We start from the raw sequence: 20315 nt of genomic DNA, 5'->3' as shown, positions 1-20315 counted from the left end.
TTTTTTTTTTTTAAAAGGAAGCTTCTCAACTGATTTTATAAGGGAAAAATTTACAGCCAGTAATTAATATGCAACTAGTTTTAGGCTAATACATACCATTTTACATTTATATCAGTCATCTCAAGTTGCTGCAACAAAATACCACAGACTGGGTGGATTAAACTACAGAAATGTATTTTCTCACAGTTCTAGAGGCTAGGAGTACAAGATCAAGGTGCTGTCAGGATTGATCTCTGATGAGACCTCTCTTCCGGTTTGTAGACAGCTGGTTCCCTTCTCATACTAGGGGGCTGGGGGTGGAGGGGAGAGGGAAAGGGTAGAAGGAGACCAGGGACAGGGGAAAGAGATCTTTAGTATCTCTTCCTCTTATAAGGACACCAGTTTTATCTGATTAGAGCCCCAACCCTTAGGACTTCATTTAACCTTAATTACATCCTTAAAGGCCCTATCTCCAAGTATGGATACATTTGGGGTTAGGGCTTCAACATATAAATTTTGGGGGGACGCAACTCACTCCGTAACAAAGTTACAAACATTACATGTTATTAATTTTATGTGCTTATTTGTCTATGAACATAATACTTTCAATCATTTCAGGTAAGATATTTAATGAGGCCAATATAGAACTCCTTAGAGCAAAATATGCTCAGCCTCAGGTTTTCCTTAAAAGCAAAACTAAGGTGGAGCCGGGGGGGTAGAGACAGCTGTCTTCTCAGGGCTGGAATTACCCCTGCCATCTGGTTTGTTTTACCCATTTATTAAATAGTTGTTGAATGTCTGAGAAAGGTAGGAAATGTGGTCAAAGGGAAGTTTCTTTTTTTAATTGCTTTCTGTCCCTCAAGTGAAACATATAGGATTACTGTCACTCAGCTAGTGTTGCACCAGGCCCTATCTTTTTTCTTCTGTGGCTAAAGCCCCTGCTGAGACCACCCCTGCCACATGATGACATGTTTTTTTTTTTTCTTAATATGTATTCTTGATACTGATTTTATTTTATTTTATTATTATTATTTTTTTAAGATTTTATTTATTTATTTGACAGAGATAGAGACAGCCAGCGAGAGAGGGAACACAAGCAGGGGGAGTGGGAGAGGAAGAAGCAGGCTCACAGCAGAGGAGCCCGATGTGGGGCTCGATCCCATAACGCCGGGATCACGCCCTGAGCCGAAGGCAGGCGCTTAACCGCTGTGCCACCCAGGCGCCCCTTGATACTGATTTTAAAACCTGGCTTGTGTTTCCAAAATTCTACACAGCAGACCACAAAATCTAACACTGATAAACCTATGACACATACTCAGTATTCAAAAACTCACTCAAGTCCTTCACCTGTCCCTCATGCACTCTACGCAGGAAATAAATAACGTCCAGAAATACTCTCTAAATTCTCTTCAGTTGTTTCCATTGGCTGCCCTCATGCACTCTGCTTTTTTTGTGTGTTTCTTGACTCAAATTCTTTGTAAAAGTGGCCTGGGACTTCCTTACCAATCCTGTGCACTCCTAAACTCTTCTTTAAGCTCTTATTTTCCTCTCCTTTGAAAACCAAGAAATAGTCTGAAAAGGTAATTTTTGAGGAAGGAAGGGAGAGAGAAAAGATAGGAACACTGATATGCAATAATATTTTATCCCTGCTCCCCTCTCTCATCTCGCAACATAATTTATGTACATTTATAACGTCAACACACTGATTTCAGTAGATAAATGGTTAAACTTATTAACACTTGATGATGAGGAAATAGTGTTCCAATCAATGGTGAAGTATTCAAAATTGTAAATCAAAGGATATATGCACCCCAATGTTTACTGCAGCATTATCTACAATAGCCAAAATACGGAAGCAACCCAAATGTCCATCAATAGATGAATGTGTGTGTGTATATATATATGTGTGTGTATATATATATATATATACACACACAGAGCACATCTTCTTTATATATATATACACACACATACATACATACAATGGAATATTATTCAGCCATAAAAAAGAATAAAATCTTGCTGTTTGTAGCAAAATAGATGGATATAGAGGGTATAATGCTAAGTGAAATAAGGGAGAGAAAGACAAAAACCATATGATTTCACTCATGTGGAATGTAAGAAACAAAGCAATTGAGCAAACAAGGAAAGAACAGAGACAAAGAAACAGACTCTTAAATACAGAGAACAAACTGGTGGTTGTCAGAGCAGAGATGGATGGGGTAGAGGTGAAATAAAGGGTATTAAGAATACATTTATCTTAATGAGCACTGGGAAATGTATAGAATTGTTGAATCATTATATATTACACAGCTGAAACTAATATAACACTACATTAATTATACTTGAATTAAAAGTAAAATTAAAAATGCAAGTTAAAACTCACATATTAGAAAAAAATTTAAGGTTTCAGTGTACGGGTGACATTTTAAATTAGCTTCGTCTTTCTTCAAAGGAATCTGATTAAATAGGACAAGAAAAATAAGGTGCTGCGCACCTAGGCGGCTCAGTCAAGAGTCTGCCTTCGGCTCAAGTCATGATCCCAGGGTCCTGGGATGAAGCCCCGCGCCAGGGTCCCTGCTCAGCAGAGGAGTCTGCTTCTCCCTCTCCCTCTCCCCCAGCTCGTGTGCTCTCTCACTCACTCTCTCAAATAAATAAAATCTTAAAAAAAAAGAAAAATAAGGTGCCGATCAATTTGTTTTGGGGGGCACAAAATACCATAAGGAAAAGAATGTAATTTTTTTCTTAAGCTGTTCATTGCTGCATTATTGTAAAATGTAAGATTGGTAACAACCTAAATTTTATTAAATTTATTATTTAAATAAATAAAATACTAAATTAATTAAAATTAAATAAATTGAGAAAGAATAAGGTGAAATACTAGACCCAAATGCCTTTAGAAGTGAAAAGGAAACATGCCTAAAAATTCGTGTTAATGGGGAAAAACAAAGAAGCACAAAACCCTATTCCTGTATAATTACCTAAAATACTTCAAAAAATGTGCCCCGGTGATGATAATGAGATTTTCCACAGGTTCTTCTAATTGTTATAACGTCTTAGTGTCATATACAAACATTGGAAAATAAATAAAAACTACACCATACCTTACCGTGTATGCGTATAGTGCAGTATCTGAAAAGAGGTATCAAAAAGGCAAAGGGCTATTGTAAAGCTCTACCTCCTGTTCTTTGTAGACAGGCACAGAAACCTTAACGTTTGAGACATCCTGCCAGCCCTCCAGCAAATTCAAGCCAACCTCCACCTCTTTCAAAAGAGCACTTTCGGTTCCAGGCACGCCCTCCAGGAACGCCTCTCGGCCTCTGCGACGAGGCCGGAAGTGACGCACAAGCGGCGACGCCAGCGCTCGCGGTCCGTAGCGGCCGCCGCAGCGGGGTTTACCTAGCTTTAGAGACGGCGGGCTTTCGCCGGATGGTTGCTGCAGTGCGATCATGACGGGGAAGAAGTCTTCCCGGGAGAAGCGGCGCAAACGAAGCGGTCAGGAGGCGGCCTCCGCGCTCGCGGCGCCGGACCTGGTGCCCGCCTTAGCCAGTAGCGGTAGTGGAAGCACCAGCGGCTGCGGGAGTACCAGCGGCTGCGGGAGCGTCACCTGCTGTGGAAACACCAGCTTCAGTGGAAGTGTCACCGGCGGTGGGAGTGGAGGCAGCTGCTGGGGCGGGAGCAGCGTGGAGCGCAGCGAGCGCCGGAAGCGGAGGAGCACTGACTCATCCTCCAGCGTCTCGGGGTCCCTACCGCAGGTGCGTGCGCGCCCTTCTCTGCTCTCCGAGTTCCTGCGTTCTCCGACGAAGGCGTGCGGGGAGCGGAATGTGGCGACGGATGGGGCTCTTATTGTAGCTCACTTAGTGCTATGATTCCAAGGTTCCACCCCTCCTTGAGGTTTATGTCCCTGAGCACCGGTGAACCCCGCACTCCCGTGTCTTTAACTTAAAGTTCCTGGATTAGCTGATCATCTAGCTCTTTGCTTTTGGCCCCTTGCACTCCAGTAGCAGTCTACCTGAAAAGTATGGGTCAGGAGCTAGCCTTCAGTGCCCTTGAGAGCCACGGTTTACTTCTCTCTTCATCTTCACCTTTTAGTACATTATGATTAACTCCGCCTTACAGGATGAAAAAATTGAGGCTCAGAGAGATTAATGAAGTTTACCCACAGTCACAGTTTGTTAGTAACACCTAAATTTGAATCCAGTATCTGATTATAAAAGCCATGCTTTTTACACTCCATCAATCTACCAAGATACCGCCGTTAAAAAAAAAAATGCCGTTTGCTTATAAAATGAAAGCATGACTACATAAAAGTTACACAACACAGAAATAAAGGAGAAAGCGTGAGAGTCTCTGTTTAAGCGTCCCCTTTATTTGCTACGCAGCGTCTTCATTAACTCTTGTCAAGTATGTGTATTTAAGTTCTTACACATAAGCTTTATTGTGATATTACCCCCATTGAATTAGATACTGTCTTATTTTTTAGTGACTGCGGGATATTCCATTTTATCTTTATTGATGAATATTTAGATTTTTAGTTTTCTTGCTGTTACGGAGATGATGTGAAAATGAACCCTTGTACATATATATATATTAGGATAGAATCTTAGAAGTGAAATTGCGGGGTCAAAATTTATGCATTTAAAAAGATTTGGTAGGTACCACCAAATGCTTTCCAAAAAAGATTTTACTGATTTATAGTCTAAACATTAAAAGAATACCCATTTCTCCATTTTTGAAAAATTTGTCGCTTAGTGGGTGAAATTAATATTTCATTTGATTTTATATGTTCCTGATTAATAGTGAGATCGAACATTTTAATATTTTTATTTGCTGTTTGATTCCTTCTTATGTAAATTGCATAAATATATTCTCTGGCCATTTTTCTTTTTGGTTGTTTTGAGCTTTTTACTGATAAGTTCTGAAGCTCTCTATATAAAGTCAGGGTTCTAATACTCTGTGTAAGGTGTATTGCAGATGTTACTGTAACTTTGTCCGTGGTATACTGAAGTTTTTTTTTTTTTTTTAAGATTTTATTTATTTATTTGACAGAGATAGAGAAAGCCAGCGAGAGAGGGAACACAAGCAGGGGGAGTGGGAGAGGAAGAAGCAGGCTCCCAGTGGAGGCCTGATGTGGGGCTTGATCCCATAACGCCGGGATCACGCCCTGAGCCAAAGGCAGACGCTTAACTGCTGTGCCACCCAGGTGCCCCTGTACTGAAGTGTTTTATTTCTTTGTGGTCAAGACTAATAATATTATCTTTTGCCTTCTGGATTTTGTGTGTTTAGAAAGATCTTTCTATACTCCCAACCTATCCTAAACATAGTCTTTGTTTTCATCTAGTATTTTTAAACATTACGTCTTTATTTTTATTTATTTTTTAAAAGATTTTATTTATTTATTTGTCGGAGAGAGAGAGCGTGCGCACAAGCAGGGTGAATGGCAGGCAGAGGCAGAGGGAGTGGCCAACTCCCGGCTGTGCGGGGAGCCGGATGTGGCACTCCATCCCATGACCCTGGGATCATGACCTGAGTGGAAGGCAGACAGACGCTCAACTGACTGAGCCACCCAGGCTCCCCTAAACATTACATCTTTAAATTGGGAGTTGTGGAAGCACAAAAAGCCATTTATTTTTATGTATTTTCTTGTATTTAGCCACACTATTAATTACTAGTTTAAAACTGACTCAGAAAAATTTTCTAACGGGATTTTGTCTCTTTTTTTCAGAATATTTCTTGTTTTTTGTACTTTTACATTAAGACTTTTACTGTAGTGTTGAGCAGAAGCAGTGATAGTAGGCATTTTTTTCCTCACTTGATTTTTTAATGGGAACACTTCTAATGTTCCAACCAAAAATATATTTGCCAAAGATTGTGAAAGATACTTTTGATCAAGTTATGGCCATTTTCTTCAATTCCTAGTTCACTGAGGGTTGTAGAGTTTTATCAGATGCTTTTATGGCATTCTGTTGAGATGATCACATAGTTTTCCTCCTTTAATCTGATAATGTAATTTTTAATAAATTGGTAAATTAACTCATGTTGAACTGTCTTGCAGTCTTGGGATAGTTTGTTGGTTTGTTTATTGTACTCAGCTGGAATTCAGTATTCTTACTTTTGTTTCTATGTTCCTAAGTTAAACCAGCTTATGGTTTTTATTTTTGTAGTTACCCTGTCTGGTTTTGGTATCAAGATTATGCTAGCCTTATGGATTGATTTGGAAAGCTTTGCATTTTTGGGATGTGTTCCAGAATAGTTTCTGTCTTCGTGAAGATTTATTAGAACTGGACTATTGGACTGTGTAGCTCTGTGGGTCTGGTGGGGTTTTTAAATTTTTTTACATTAATTTATATTACTATTTCATGCAGAACTGAATCCTAGTTCTAATTTGTGAAGAAAAAAGAAGTCATTATATATTAGGCATGTAGATAATTTCTCAGAATTCTGAGAGTGCCATTACATCTGGTGTATATTGTGTTCCCTGTTATTATTATTTGTTTTTGGTTAACAGCTTTTTATAGAGATATAACTCATATACCATACAATTCACCTATTTCAAGTATACAGTGCACTAGTTTTGAGCACATTATTGGAGTTGTGCAACCATCACTGTAGTCCGTTTTATTTTCATCACCCCCAAAAGAAACCCTATGTATACCTTTCAGCTATCACCCCTAATACTCACCCCCACCACATTCTATCCCTAAGCAGTCACTACTTCCTGTCTCTATAGATTTATAGATTTCCCTGTTCGGGACATTTTATATGAATGGAATAATATTTCATTGTATGGCTATACCACAATTGGTTTTTCCATTTGTCATTTGATGGACATTTGGATTGTTGCTGTCTTTTGGCTATTATGAATAATGCCACTATGAACATTTGTGTACAAGTTTTTGTGCAGGTGTGTGGTTACATTTTCTCTTGGATGTATATCTAGGAATGGAATTGCTGGGTCATGTGAGAACTTTTTAAGGAACTGCCAAACTGTGTTTTCAAAGCAGCTGTACCGCTATTCCTACTAGCAGTGTGTGGGAGCTCCAGTTTCTCTACATCCTCACTGATTATTATGGCAGTAGATTTGGAGAGGCTAGGTAGATTTGGGAGATAGGAGGTAAAATTGACAGAAGTGTCTTAAATGACTTGACTACTTTGAATATGATTAAATTACATAGCAGTTTTAACAAGAGTGTAGCTCCCGGTAAGCAGTAATACTTCATAATTGTGATCTTCAACATTTTTGTTGCCATCCCATTTCCTTTTATGAATTTAAGAAGAATAACAATGCATACATAAAATTTTGGGTTGAGTGGCAAGCTAGAGGAATATCCTAATTGTTCAGAAGTGTAAAATTGTAGATCATTCAGTACTGAGTATATTTCCTTTTCTTTTCTGTTAATATTGAGTATATTTTCACCTGTGTGTCCTGAGGTAATCTCTTCGCTTTACATCAGCTGATCGAGTTAATTGTAGTACAGACAGTAAGATCATACTGAACAATTAAATACACTTTTTACTGGCTATCTGTAAATAATCTATGCAAACAAAGAATTTGGAAATGTTTAATAAAGAAGTAGTTATTAAATATAAATGTATGAATCATATACGTACTCCTTTATTTAATGGCTCTTTGTCTCTTTTATTTTAGGATACCAAATACCTTTTGCCAACTTTGGAAAAAGAATTATTCTTGGCAGAGCACAGTGACCTTGAAGAAGGTGGACTGGACCTGACTGTGTCATTAAAACCAGTTAGTTTCTATATATCAGACAAAAAAGAAATGCTTCAGCAGTGTTTCTGTATCATAGGGGAGAAAAAGTTACAGAAGATGCTTCCTGATGTGTTAAAGGTACTTCAGTACATATATTATTGGATTATACACATATATAGAAATATACAAACACCTTTTTTGTAGTAATCATTTTACTTCATGTAAGTTATAATTGGATGTTTTCAACTCAAGCTACTTCAAAAAGTTTAAAAAATGGGATCTTGGAGAAGTATAAATGGCCTTGTATATTTAAAAGTTTGCCAAGAAAAAATGGAACAGTGTACTGTGTTTAGGTAAGGAATTTATTAACCTTTTGGAAATAATTCTATTAAATGCAGGCAATTTTAGTAACAAAATTAGGGGTATAATGACTCTGGTGTCTTAAATAATCTGCTATGTAACAATACACAATATTGGTTGGTAAAAGCTTACATTTCATTAAATTCACAAATGTTTTCATATATTTATTTATGGTATTCTAATTTTACAGTTATGGAAATAGGGCGTGGAAGATCTAAGATGTATAGAGCCAGCACTTGAGTATTTAAATATTTAGAGGAATTACCTAACAAATAGGCTGCTATTAAGAATATCTGGGCACCTGACTTACTCTTTAGTTTGTTCTTTCATAATAAACATGACTTTATTCTCAACAAATGTCTATAAATTATAATATTTACATGTTATTGACAGTTTTTCAGATTTCATCTCATGGAAAGATAATGTAGCTTTTAATTTGTTTTATTGTAAGAGATTGCTAACCAGACTTTTTTTATGATTACTGTTTTCTGGTTTACATTGGCACTGTATTACATAAATGTATTTTTTTAATACTGTTTTCTGGTTTACATTGGCACTATATTACATAAATGTATTTTTTTAATGTTATTTTCTTTAGAACTGTTCAATAGAAGAAATTAAAAAACTGTGCCAGGAACAATTAGAGCTCCTATCTGAAAAAAAAATCTTGAAGATTCTCGAGGGTAAGAATACATATTTCTGCACTCTGGTAACTTATTAGTTAACATACATCTAGCATAAATCCTCTAAGTTACTCTTTTTCTTACTTGATTATTTAATTTCATTACTGGGTAGTCATTGAGTAATTTTGCTTCTGTTTGTACTTTGAAATATAGCTTACATAGCAGAATAGCATTTCAAGACTAGACTTTTTGATGTGTATTTCATTTTCTCAAATCAAATGTAATCAAAGGTAAGAGCTTAAGTTTGTATACAATAATAAAATGAAATAAAAAATTTTATTCAAAATGCTGTAAAAAAGTATTAATTATTGATATGGCTTTTCCTAAAATAATATTTTTATTTTCTGCTTAACATCCCTATTACTTGTAATTGCCTGTTTCATGAAGCTTTTGCTGTAATAAGACCTGGCCGTGGAGTTGGAAGAATTTTTGCAATTTGCCTACATTTATCTCTGCCTAAAGTGTGACTCTTCTTTGTGACACTATTTCCTGTAGAATTTTAGATTTTCTTTTTTAAATTTTTTTTTTTTTTAATTCATTTGAGACAGAGAAATCATGAGCAGGGTGAGAGGCAGAGGGAGAGGGAGAAACAGACTCCTCACTGAGCCGGGAGCCTGATGTGGGGCTTGATCCCAGGACCCAGAGATCGTGACCTGAGCCAAAGGCAGATGCTTAACCATCTGAGCCCCCGAGGCACCCCAGAATTTTAGATTTTCAAGCTTTTTTTTTTCTTTTGGAACTGTACAAGGATTTTAGCATTAGCATTACAAGAGAAGAAGCAAAAAAATGGAGACTTTGGATTTCCGGAGATAATAATCTTTTTTAAATGTAAAATGGTTTAATGTGCACACTTGGCTGGTTCACTTGGTAGAGCATGCGACTCTTGATCTCAGGGTTGTGAGTTTGAGCCACATGTTGGGTGCAGAGATTACTTAAAAATAAAATCTTTAAAAAAAATGGTTTAATGGAATTTGTAACTTTGCTGATAGATGTATACCTCTGGGTGTAACCTGTAAGTGTGTGTGTGTGTGTGTGTGTGTGTGTGTATATATGTTTTCAACTCATATTGATCAACTCATATATATATATATACACACACACACACACGTACATTTTTTTTGTGTGTGTGTATATATTTATAAAATAGATAACGGGAAGGCAGTGAGAAATACCTAATAAGCCATTGAAAGAACTCATTTTAAATATAAGCAACTAAAAATGTCGTCTTTCAACAACTATAAAGTTCTTGAACCTGCATCACTTTTATAGATGGCACTTTGTGTAATGATTAAATTGTTCTGATATTTTATAAGCCTGCTTTCAATAGTTTATTTTATTTATAAGGTGACAATGGTATGGACTCTGATATGGAAGAGGAGGCAGATGATGGCACTAAGATGGGATCTGATTTAGTCAGTCAGTAAGTTAAAAACTTTCATTTCCATTTCAAAATTTCTTTGTTGTTCCTTCCATGATTTCTTACCTCAAGAATGTGATTGTTTTTCTGTATTGTATTTTATATAAAATGATTCAGCAGTGTAGAATTGATTTGTTTACTTGTAATGATTGGTCCTTTTGGTATATATGAGAATACAGTTATTTGCTTTCAGGATTAAGATGATTTTCTTAAACTGCTACTCATACATATATGACCACAGCAATGCCAGCCTGAAGCAGAATCACATCTCTCCTTGGGAATTTGAATTTACTACTAGTGATACTCATTATTTATTAAGTACTTACCCACCAGGTATTATGTTAGTGGTTTAGAACACTTGAAATTCTTCTAGTATCTATTATAATGTCAGGTTAATAATTGTCTCATTTCACAGATGAGATAGTAAGGTGGTTCATTTTATATAGGTACATAAAATTTGACTATTGTGATGATGAAAAATCCCGAGTTTTGGGATGCTAATATAAACCTTTTTATTTTGGAAAATTTCAAATTTACATAAAAATTTAAAGACTCATAGAATCGAATCATCAACATTAATAATTTTGCTGTTTTTGCTTTCTCTCTTTGTATTTATCATTTTTCTCTCAGAGCCATTTGCATTAGCTTTCTAGGGCTGCCATAGCAAAATAGCATAGACTGGTTGACTTAAAGAACAGAAATTAATTTTCTCACAGTTCTGGAGGCTGGAAGTTCAAGATCAAGGTGCTGGCAAGGTTGGTTTCTTCTGAGGCTTCTCTTCTTGGCTTGCAGATGGCCACCTTGTTGCTGCCTCTTTGGGGGAGGAAGGGCAGAGCTAGAGACTCCTCAAGCAGACTCCCTACTGAGCAGGGAGCCTGATGTGAGGGACGTGGGGTTCAATCCAAGAACCCTGAGATCATGACCTGATCTGAAACCGAGAGTTGGACGCCTAACTGACTGAGTCACCCAGGTGCCCCTTGTGGCTGCCTCTTGACTTGGCTGCCCTTATGTGTGTGTGCCCCCTGGTGTCTCTCCTTGTGTTCTAATCTCTTTTTATGAGGATACCAGTCAGACACCAGAGTCTACCATAATGGCCTCATTTTAACTTAATTACCTCTTTAAAGGTCCTATCTCCAAAATAGTCATATTCCGAGATACTGGGCTTCATAGGGCTTCAGCCTATGAATTTTTTTAGGGAGGAGACATAGTTCAGCCCATAAATCATTTAAGAATGCAGATGTCATATAACATTTCATGCCTTAATAATTCGGTATGCATTTCCTAAAAATGCCAGTGTACTACATAGCCACAATACAAAATCACTTTTAAGAAAATAAACAGTAATTCAATAATGCCATGTAATATATTGCCTGTATAAAATTTCTCCAATTACTAAAAAAAAGATTTTAGAGTGTATTTATTCATTTTAATTAACAAACTGATTCTGATCCAGGATTTAGTTAGAGTTCATGTGTTTCATTTGATTGTTAGCATCACAAAGCTGAGTTTAAAGGGAAGGTTTAGATATGAGAAATAATAAGCTTAATGACTAGCTCAGGAACTTAGTGCACATTTTAAAGGAATTTAAAAAATAACAAGGAAACCAAAACAAAGTTGGAAAAATGAAACAACGAATGTAAACATTAAAACTAAAGAAATAGAAATGAATAAGTCCATAAACTTGGTCTTTGTAAAGTCCAGATCATAGAGAAACTCCTTTTGGGTCTGATTAAGGAGATAAGTGGAGAACAGTTATAATTGAGATTAGGAAGAAAGGAGATACAAACAAATTTGAAACTAGCATTGTGTAAATAAATTTGAAACTAGCAAATGGATGGTCTTTTTCAAATACAAGTAGACCAAATTGACTTTCTGCCAAAGTAGAAAACTTGGAGATTAACACAGAAGAAACTGGAAAGGTGAATAGAGATCTACTATTGAAAAAACACCAAGACAAGGTGGATTCACAGCTGAATTATTAAGTGAGTCAATGCATATAATGTGTTTGCAGCTAATAAAACATTCATTAATACCATTTATTGTTATTTTCAAAAACATTACTCCTGTGTTATTTAAATTATTCATTTCTGCATAGCTTTAATACCCCAAATCTCATAAATAGTGACAAAAAAACATTTTGGGGATTATAGGCGTTCTCACTTGTGAATATAGATGTAAAAACTACAAGTACATATTTGTATGTAGAATCCAGCAGTGTATCATGTGAGTAGTTATGCCACTGACCAAGTAGAATTTATTCCAGGAATTTACAGGAAATTTAATTAGAAAGTCTATTAGCATAATTTATATCAGCAAATTAAAGAAAAAAAATTATATGGTCAGGTAAGTAGATACTAAAAAGGCCTTTGAAATATTCAGCAGTCACTTCTAATATAAGCTATAGGTAAAAAAGGTACCGGAGAAAACTACTCAGATATGATGAGGATATTTGACCAAATTTAACTACCCACTTAGTGAATTAAAATGAGGACTAGATAGGAAGCCTGTTGTGACCATTAATTTTAAACATTTTCTAAGAGTTTCTAGCAAATGTAGTTAGACCAAAGAAAGATGGGTGGTGGAGAGGAATTAACTTTGATTTGATAAACTTCAGAAAAGAAGAAATAAAAATATTTCTCTTTTCAGTTTATAAGGTTATAAACCTAGAATAGCTGAGAGATTCTAGGTTTTTTAAAAAAGACTAGAATTTGTTAAGATGGAACAGTATATAAGCTTAAGAAAATCAACAACTGGGGCGCCTGGGTGGCACAGCGGTTGAGCGTCTGCCTTCGGCTCAGGGCGTGATCCCGGCATTGTGGGATCGAGCCCCAACATCAGGCTCCTCTGCTATGAGCCTGCTTCTTCCTCTCCCACTCCCCCTGCTTGTGTTCCCTCTCTCATTGGCTGTCTCTCTCTCTGTCAAATAAATAAATAAAATCTTTAAAAAAAAAAAAATCAACAACTGTTCTCTCTTAGAGCAGAAACATCTATAAAGGGAATGTATTAGGATTTTCCAGAGAAAACAGAAGCAGTAGGATATGTATAGATATATAAAAGATATTTATTATAGGAATTGGCTCATGTGCTTATGGATGCCAAGAAGTCCCATGATCTGCTGATCTGTTGTCTGTAAGCTGGAGAGCCAGGAAAGCCAGTGGCAAAACACGGTCTTAGTCTGAAGGCCAGGGAATGTGGTGTAAGTCCCAGTCTAACTCCAAAAGCCCAGAAACCAGGAGTGCCACTGTTCCAGGGCAGTTGGATTTCCGAACTCAAACAGACAGGTTAATTTGCCCTTCTGCCCTTTTTTTTTTTTTTTAAAGATTTTTTACCTGAGAGAGAGAGAGCACAGGGAGTAGCCAGATGAGTAGAGACAAGCAGGCTCTGCACTGAGCACAGAGCGCGATGTGGGGTTTGATCCTAGAACCCTGAGATCGGGACTTGAGCCAAAACCAAGAATTGGTTCCTTTACCAACTGAGCCACCGAGGTGCCCTGCCCTTCTGCCTTTTTTACTCCAGCCCTCAAGGAATTAGACGTTGCCTACCCAGGGCTATATGGTTTACCCAGTTCACCAATTCAAATGCTAATCTCTTCAGGAAATATCCTCACAGACACATAGAAATAATGCTTTGCCAGCATTCTTCAGCCCAGTGACTAGAAACTAAAAAAAAAAATACTAGGTATAAAAACTTTGATATGCTTTCAGATCATTTTACAGGAAACTTACTAAGAAAGCCATAACATTTTACTAAAAGACAAAAAATCATGATCTGAAAAAAATAGAAGAACTTACCTCCTGTGGAATATTCACAGAAATTGATAATAAGTTTGGTCATAAAATGTCAATGAAGTTCTCAAAGAACTATTGTCCAGATTTTAGAGCAGTAAACTAAAATGAACAAAAAGGCTGTGGAACCTCATTATTTTCATATTCTAAAACCTAACAGCTTTTAGGTTAAAGAAGAATTATAAACGGTCTAAAAACTAACAATAAATAAAAATTTAACCAGCTCTATGGGATACAGCTAATGTACTCAGAGGAAAGTATTAGCCTTAAATATGTATTACTGATCCGTAAATAATTAAAATAAGTGTACTAAGTATTCAATTCAAGAAGTTAGAAAATAAAGAATAATAAAATGAACTTAAAAACAAATGCATACAAATAATGGCATACTTAAATGTGAAAATTTGCATCGTTTCTAAGATAGGACCAAGCAAAAATACCTTTTCTCATTGCGTCTATTTAGTAATGTACTGGAAGTCCCAGCAGGTTTAACAGAGCACGAAAAAGAAATGAAGTCACACAGATTAGAAGGAATAAGTAAAACTCCCGATTTGCAGAGGCGGTGTGTTAATTTGTTGGGGCTGCCATAAAAAATACCACAGACTAGATAGTTTATAGACAACAGAAATTTATTTAACTACCAAAAATAACAAGAAGGCAGAAGCGTTAGTTGTAAGAAACTTTTGACAGTGTGCTACTTTAAAACTTGAAATTAATGAATGTTAACTTATAACAAATTCTATAGGAATGAGATTTAGGAATTATGAAGATAAAACATCCATAGTTTATAAATACCTTCATTTTCAAAAGGTGAGGGATGGGATTGTCACTTTAGTTCACCTTAGGTAAGCAAATGAACAAATTTATATTATGTTACAGATAGTCTAAAAACCTCAGCATCTATGATTTTGCAGTGTTTTAAAACTGTTAGGTATTGTGACAAGATTTGAGAATGTTACAAATCATGACAGTTCCTTAACAAGGACAACGATTTTAAGTAAATAAGTCAATATAGAGGCCTGGAATTAGAGTGTTGTCTCCATTTGGAGATGTACTGGAAAAGAAGCTTTATAGCTAAAATAGTACTAAAAATGAGACCAGGTAATAGCTCGGCCTGTGATGTAAGATGATTATGCTCTAAAGAATATGTTTGTAATGATATTTAAATCTTGAATAGTGCAATAAAATAATCAAGATTGAGGTTTTATATATAAAGAATAAAAATACAAATACTTTAGGGAGATCTTAGTATTTTAGAATTGCTCTAATAAATATCTTTTCATGAATTTTAAATTAATACGCTTCTAGTGAGCGATATTGAAGGAGAATTTGGTGGAAATTGTGTTTCCCTATAGACAATAAGCTTTGTTGAGATAATATCACAGTAGATAAAGATAAAGAAGATAAAGAAATTTAAAAATTCTGGTTCTCAAAATAAGGTATATTGCAAAGTAGTTTCTATGTGAGTGTTATGGAAATACTGTTCCTGATCGTTGCTACTTTCTTAGCAGATAATAGTCATGTTCTAAAGTAGCTATTATTTGATTCCAGTTTTAGATGATTAACTTTAAAAAAAAAAATCGGAGATTCCTAAATAGACTTTAGAGATTTTAGGTAACAGATATAAATTGAACCATTTTATATTCACTAGAATATTTAACTAGTGAATAAAATCCACAGGAAATTGTTTTGCAAAATGAATACTTCTTTGGCAGGAATTATTTTTAAATCTCCATTTAATCATCTGTTTTAGGAATTTCAAGTGTGAGTATTTTTGTTCAAAATGGAATACATGGGTATTAAATATAAGTGGTTGAAAAGAGAAGTTGGCATCATCTACTAGTTACTACTTAAAATGTACTGGTTACTAGTTACAGTGTACTAGGTTTTAGTACATTATAATAATTATATTTTTTAAATAGTCTACAAGCTATTCCACCCTTCAAAATAGGAGTAGCTTCCTGTTCACTGCTGTTGATAGTCACTTTAGGGTTAGGGGCTTTAGTGAAGATAGAATGAAAGAAGAGCATATTGCTTAGATGCAGCTGGGTAAATGACTACGATTCATTAAGATGTTTATTCTTGAATATACTGAGCTATTCCTCTGGCTAGATCAGTTGTCTCACTAAGAGCAACAGCTATAACTGTACTGTATGACCATTCTTTTGCTGAATCTTAGCAGTGATATGTGGTAGAACTTTGATGCTGTGTGTTAGTTTAATTAAAAGCCAGAGATTAGCAGCTGTGTTAGTTTTCCTAGTTTTTAAATTGTTTCTATTGTCATTTTTCTGTCAGTCAGTTTACTGCCTCATCCTGCTGCTCGAAGACTGGGTTAGATGTTAGCGGGTATTTTTCCTTTTTTCTATTTCCTTATCCCTATTTTCAGAAAGTTAAGTTTTTCTGTATCACTGTTTGTGTTATATTAATTGCCCTTTCTAGTTCATTTGAAAAATAAATTCACAGGGCTCCTGGGTGGCTCTGCCAGTTGAGCGTTGAACTCTTGATTTGCCTCAGGTCATGATCTTGGGGTCATGGGATTGAGCCCCACTTTAGGCTCCATGTGCGATGCTGAGTCTGTTTATCTCCCTCCCCCAACTTGCGCACTCTCTCTCCCTCTCTGTCTCAAATAAATAAATAAATAAAATCTTAAAAACAAAAGAAAAATAAATTCACTGATGTTTACAGTGTGTTAAAGTGGTTGTTAATGACTGTTCTCTAATACACGTGTGAACTTGTCCCACCATTTGAAGTGTTTGCTTACCAAGAGTCATTTATGTTGTTTCCAGTTCAGTTTTGTAGTTGCATAATTTAGTTAAATATATAAACAGATGAAATATTAATATGAAAAGAGTAGTTGATTAAGTTGATTGCTTTGAAAAACTCAGAGTGGAGTTATTAAAGAGTTGTCATTTAGCTGTGGGATAACAATAAAAGTTTGGGCAACGTTGTATAAAGGGTAATTTTTTTTTGCACTTAAATGTTTGCATTTTAAATAAGCCAAAAGTAGACATGGTTTATGTGAGTAGGATGAAATTGAACTGTTTTCCATGGATTCATAATAAAGGTAAGACTGGGACATTGGATCCAAAGATTGGTGAAGGAAGGTCACATTTCTGTTTTATGTTGACCTAAAATGCTTAAATTACATATAACTTTTAAAGGTGTTTCCCTATGTTAATAAGAACTTTTTTCCAGGTAAATGACATTACTTGTCTGAGTTAGGTAAAAAGAATTTCACTGTATTATGTTAGGTAAAAGGAATTTCACCGTTTACTTTTATTATGAAAAATGACAAGGGTATTGAAAATTAGAATAATAGTGTAACGACACTCCCATATACCTGTTGGCTGGATCTAACAATTATAGTGATTTTCATTTTTCCATTTTTGCTTCCTCTTTTTTCTTAAAGTATTATAAAGTGAATTATAGATATCTTAATTCTAAATATTTGTTTGAATTTCCAGAAAATAAGGACATTTTCCCACATTACCATGAATCTAGTGTCTGTTATTTAAGAGCTTATTTATTTGAATGCTAAATACATGCACATAGTACAAAAATTTTTAGAGTATATAGTGAAAATAAGTCTTTTTCCTGTTCCTCATTCTCTCTTCCTATAGGCAACCACAGTAAGCCAGTTTCTTATGTATCCTCCCAGAGATATTCCATAGTTTACAAATATATGTGTATGTATGTTTTTTCTTTTCACACATTATGGCGGCATGCTGTGCAAACTATTCCATACCTTCTCCATTTAATTTTTTCCATATAATAGTATGTCTTTTCTTGGGTTTTATTCTACCTAGTACATATAAGGCTTCCTATATATACCTGTATACTATTCCATTATTGGATGTGGCAAAACAGTAAGTCTGTTGATGGACATTTAAGCTGTTTACTCTTTTGTTAATACAAATGATATAAGTATTTCTGTAAATAATCTTGTTCCTCTGTGATTATGTGTAGCATAAATACCTACAAGTTAATTGTTGAGTCAGATATTTGTGCGTTTGAAATTTTAAAAGATTTTGCCATAATTGACTTACAGAGTTCAAACTGATTTGTACCTCTGAATGTGGAGTACATGTGTTCATATACTTTACTCAATATAATATTATCTAACATTTTGATCTTTGTTCCACCAATAGGTAATAATATCTCATTGGAATTTTAATTTGTATTCTCTTATGAGTGAAATTAACCATTTTTATATATATTATAGAGCTAGTGGAGTTTTCTGTGAACTCTGACATTTATTTTCCCTTTGTATGTAGTTGGAGGACTTTGGTCTTTTTTTTTTTTTAAGATTTTATTTATTTATTTGACAGAGAAAAAACAAGAAGGGGGGAGGTGCAGAGGGAGAGGGAGAAGCAGGCTCCCCACTGAGCAGGGAGCCCCACGTGAGACTCAATCCCAGGACCCTGGGATCATGACCTGAGCTGAAGGCAGATGCTTAACCGACTGAGCCACCCAGGCGCCCCAGTTTTGGTCTTTTTAATCCATTGTTGGTGATATGGGTTGCAATTATTTTTTGCTTGTTGCTCTTTTTTTATACTTTAAGGCTTTTACCTTTTTTTGCATGCATAAATACTTCACGTTTATGTAGTCTAATTTGGCAATCTTTTATGTTTTCTGGGTTTTATATTTAGAAAAGGCCTTCTCTATTATGAAGTTATAGAGTATTCTTCATGTTTTCCTTTAGTACTTTATGGATTTTTTTAGATGTTTAAATCTTTGATTTGTTTGAAATTTATTTTGGTCTAAGTTTTAAGATAGGGCTCTGAGATCCCCTTTTAATTTTCATTTTGCCATATTCTTGACAACTATCAAGAATTCACTTAGGATATGACTTTTACAGTTCTTGATTAGACTGCTGTTATTCAGTAAATTTCTTCTGTATGTTTATTTCTTTTATTCCCCTCCTTGTTTCCTGTTACAAACTTGTGTGAATGTGTACTTCCATTAATTGTTTTTTTAAAGTTAATAGCCAAATACGTGGGCATATGTGTAAAAACCAAATAGTACTCTTTCTGCCGTCTTTCCATGCTGCCGTAATGGTGCACATGAATGTTGTAGCACATGCTCTCAAGAGCATTAACAATGTCAAACAACAACAGCAACAACAAACCCCAGAACCCCATAATGCCAGAAAGAGAGGCAAATGCCAACTTCTTACTAGACCAGGCTCCAAAGTCATTGTTCGGTTTCTAGCAGTGATGTTGAAGCATGGTTACATTGGCGAATTTGAAATCACTGATGATCACAGAGCTGGGAAAATTGTTACGGACCTCATGGGCAGGTTAAGCAAGTGTGGAGCGGTCAGCCCCAGATTTGATATACAGCTCAGAGATCAAGAAAAATGGCAGAATAATCTCCTGTCCCACCAGCTTGGTCTCACTATACTGAAAACCTCTGCTGACATCAAGGACCCTGAAGAAGCAAGATGAAGACACAAAGGAGCGAAAATCCTGGGATTCTTTTTCTAGAGATGTAATACATATGTGCAAATAATTTATGCCTCAGTGAGGAAAAAAATTCAAGCAGTACTATTTGTACAAAATAGTACAAAAAGGTATACAGTTCAAAATGTTTCCTTTCTCCCTTTTCATTCCCATTTATCTCAGGCCCTTTCTTGAGGAGTATGGGTCTTTCGTTGTTGTTGCTTATACCCGTCTTTTCATTGAAATTTTCAACATTTAAAATCTGTCTAGTTGTTTTAATAGCTTATCTTAGTTTACCCAGTAAAAAAGAAGAATTTTCCTCTGGGGCCTTGAGGTCAAATTCTGAGTGAAAACTTTCAGATATATATGGCTATGAGTATGTATATAGCTATGGCTACATGGTTTCGTTTTCTTTTCTTTTCTTTTCTTTTCTTTCCTTTCCTTTCCTTTCCTTTCCTTCCCTTCCCTTCCCTTCCCTTCCCTTTCCCTTTCCCTTTCCCTTTCCCTTTCCCTTTCCCTTTCCCTTTCCCTTTCCCTTTCCGGTGGCAGCAAAGCAAAGTTTATTGAGTGATAGTACAGAGCTCTTGAAGAGGGAGGGGACCCAAGAGGTTTGCCTAGCTACATGTAATTTCTAGGTATTACTACTTGGAGAAGTATTTCTGTAGGTAATAGAAAGTCCAAATAAATGTAAAGAGTGAATTCTAGAATTAAACTGCCTGCATTTCAAATTTAATTTAAATTTAATGGCTGCCAGCATAACTCCACAGCTTGCTGTGTCTCTGATGTTTGGCAAGTTACTTAAACCCTCTTGGGCCTCAGTTTCCTCATCTGGAGTATAGGGGTAATACCAGTACATACCCTATAGGATTGTGATGATGATTACGTGAGAAAAGGATCGTAAAGTGCTTAGAATAGCACCTGTAACATGGTAAGCATCAA

The 20315-nt window shown here is 35.7% G+C and overlaps 1 protein-coding gene across 1 annotated transcript in view; it reads left to right on the top strand.

Moving 5' to 3' along the window:
* The first annotated feature begins 3322 nt into the window (after nt 1-3322).
* CAAP1 (caspase activity and apoptosis inhibitor 1) overlaps nt 3323-20315 on the top strand; it is a 48291-nt gene continuing 31298 nt past the window's right edge. Inside the window, exons 1-4 of the mRNA XM_002929089.4 lie at nt 3323-3734; nt 7628-7828; nt 8649-8733; nt 10078-10153. Coding sequence (XP_002929135.1) covers nt 3429-3734; nt 7628-7828; nt 8649-8733; nt 10078-10153 — 668 coding nt within the window. The 5' untranslated portion in view covers nt 3323-3428. The remainder of the gene's footprint in view (nt 3735-7627; nt 7829-8648; nt 8734-10077; nt 10154-20315) is intronic.

The sequence above is a fragment of the Ailuropoda melanoleuca genome, chromosome 7 (genome assembly GCF_002007445.2).
Source record: "Ailuropoda melanoleuca isolate Jingjing chromosome 7, ASM200744v2, whole genome shotgun sequence".
In the NCBI taxonomy this organism is placed as follows: Eukaryota; Metazoa; Chordata; class Mammalia; order Carnivora; family Ursidae; genus Ailuropoda; species Ailuropoda melanoleuca.
The sequence above is the reverse complement of the archived record's forward strand: the minus strand, read 5'-3'. Positions and strand labels throughout refer to the sequence as shown.